At 32.8% G+C, this 2,500-nt stretch overlaps 1 protein-coding gene across 2 annotated transcripts in view; it reads right to left on the bottom strand.

Annotated features, from left to right (window-relative positions):
- Window positions 1–2,500, bottom strand: part of LOC143276586 (extended synaptotagmin-2-like) — an 85,786-nt gene that overhangs the window by 9,512 nt on the left and 73,774 nt on the right. For both annotated transcript variants that reach the window (XM_076581186.1, XM_076581185.1), the window contains exon 22: window positions 1–2,046. This exon is cut by the window's left edge and continues 9,512 nt beyond it. In XM_076581186.1, the coding sequence (XP_076437301.1) occupies window positions 1,983–2,046 (64 nt within the window). In that variant the 3' untranslated portion in view covers window positions 1–1,982. The remainder of the gene's footprint in view (window positions 2,047–2,500) is intronic.

The following is a 2,500-nucleotide window of genomic DNA, read 5'->3' on the forward strand; positions in this document are numbered from 1 at the left end:
TATACACACAGCAGCTGTGAAATATATGCATCCTTTCTTAATTCATTTTACTGGTTAGAGAATTAATATCAATGTAAAGAATAAATAAAGACATACATAGTGTTTACCAAGTATACACCAAAATATGACTTTTCTGTCTAACAACAAAAACAAAATCCAAAAGACATAAACCATAATTCTTGCATATTCATTTCTTATCTATCAATATTTGTCTTTCATCTTTACTTAAATTCAAAATCTTATTACTTTCTATCTTAAGATAGAGACTATTCTAGTATAACACGCTATGTATAAAAACAATGCAAAATAATGAAAAATAATCAGCAACAAAAATGCAATAACCTATTTTCTAATCTATTTACTAATCAAACCAGAAAAATGAGTAAATCAAATACAAAACAAAACAAACAAACAAAAACCCCCACAAAAAACAAGTAGAAATGTGCATCTTAAGTGAAGAAAACCAGCAGAAAATAATTCAAACCACTTCACTTATTTATATTCCAAGTTAAATCACTGGATAAAATGCATGTGAAGCGTTTGTTAATTTGAATCCAAAATTATTCAAACCAGATTTTAAAAAGAATAAAATGTATCAAACTACTCACAAACAGTATAAAAGAAGAAAAATGAATCGAACCATGCATTAAACATTAAAAAAGTATGAAAGCTATTTTCTACTTTGTATCAAAATCCAAACAAAATCTTAGGCTCATAAGAACACATGCATCTTAAGAATACCAAACTAATGTTGTTGTTCAGTTCTTAACAGAAAAAAAATCTACAAGAATGTAATATCAGAAACAACCCACTTTAATAATGCCCAAAGTAAGTTTGAGATTTATTATTCTATTTTATTTTTTTTCAATAAAAGAAGTCAGAAACAAATTTAAATCAGTCAAAAGAACAGTCCATGTCTTTCAAAACAAATGAACATTATCATTCTTATAGCAGCATGATTAGGTATATATGCTGTTTACAGCTGATACTCAGAGGTATATAAAGAACAAGGATGTTCAATGCCTTTCTTTTTTCGCACTGACAATTCAAACAAACTTACTCTAAAGACGCTTCTACCAACTAAAATGCTCGTATCATTCACGCACTAACATCTTTTGATACTCAAAGCAATATAAATGACAAGGCTGTTCAATGTATTTTTTGTACTGTCAAATCAAACAAATAAACTTACTCTGAAGACACTTCTACCAACTAAAATGTTCATAGCATTAGAGCACTTGGCACTTTCAATACTCAGAGTAATACAAACAGCAAGGCTGTTCAATTTTTCTTCTTTTTTTTTTCAACAATGAAAACAAACCTACTGTAAAGCTGCTTCTACTAACTGAAATGCTCCTATCATTAGTGCAATTGCATCTTCTTTGACACTAATACCGCAATAAGGAAAATGCACTAATTTACATTTTCTGCAAGAAAACACACCGATTTCTATTTCATTTACAGGACCACACCAAATTTTCTAATACTATACACTAATTTTTCTCTAAATAATAGGAAAATACACTTTTAAAAAGTTTCTCAAAATCCATATACAAAGCACTTTAAAACAACAACAATAATAATTTCAAAATAAAATAAATTAAAAACAATAATAATAACAATAATGATAACAATAATAATAAAATGAAAATAATAATACGCAGACAGCTATGCATATCAGAAAAAAAGAAAAAAGAAAAAAAGAACATCATGTCACCCCATAAAAGACCAACAAGGGAGTGGAAAAAAAACAAAAAAAAACACATCAACAATAAGAAAACAAAAGTTTTCCATATTCTGCATGCATTGTGCATATCATAAGCCAACAAACAAAAAAACAAAAACAAACCACCCTCCTCTCAAACACATATAACAAGCTTTCCTTCCTTCCCACTGGTCTCCTCACGACTCTCTGTCAAGGTCAGCATCTCTCCGGAACCCATGGCAGCAGTCTGGTTGCCAAGGGCAACGAACCAGAATCCTCAGACTTCAGTCTGAGTTTCCAGCTGGACAGATCTGATCGACTCCTGTGGAACCAGGTCGAACCTGAATGGGAAAAAAAACGAAAAACAAAAATTCCAATAGATCAGATTCTGAATAACTTTCTATTATCTCAGTAAGAGTAATTAAGTGTGGTGAAATCTGTGGTACATACAGATTATAAGCAGATTACTTAAACATAAATTTGGTGTATGACCTATTTAACAAAATCACACACAACAGAGTTATAGCAAAGCAAGCCTGATAAAAACTTTCCACAATTTAAATCACACACACACACACAGACAGACATGCACACACACACACACACAGACACACACAGACCAACAATACCTCCACCCCCCCACAAACACCACACACACACACACCCACACACAAATCCCCACCCCCTAGCCCCCACACACACCCACACAAACCCCCCATCCACACACACCCACACACAACCCCTCCCCCACCCCCCACACCCACCCACACACAACCCCTCCCCCCCCACACACAC

Source organism: Babylonia areolata, chromosome 32, assembly GCF_041734735.1.
Source record: "Babylonia areolata isolate BAREFJ2019XMU chromosome 32, ASM4173473v1, whole genome shotgun sequence".
NCBI lineage: Eukaryota > Metazoa > Mollusca > Gastropoda > Neogastropoda > Buccinidae > Babylonia > Babylonia areolata.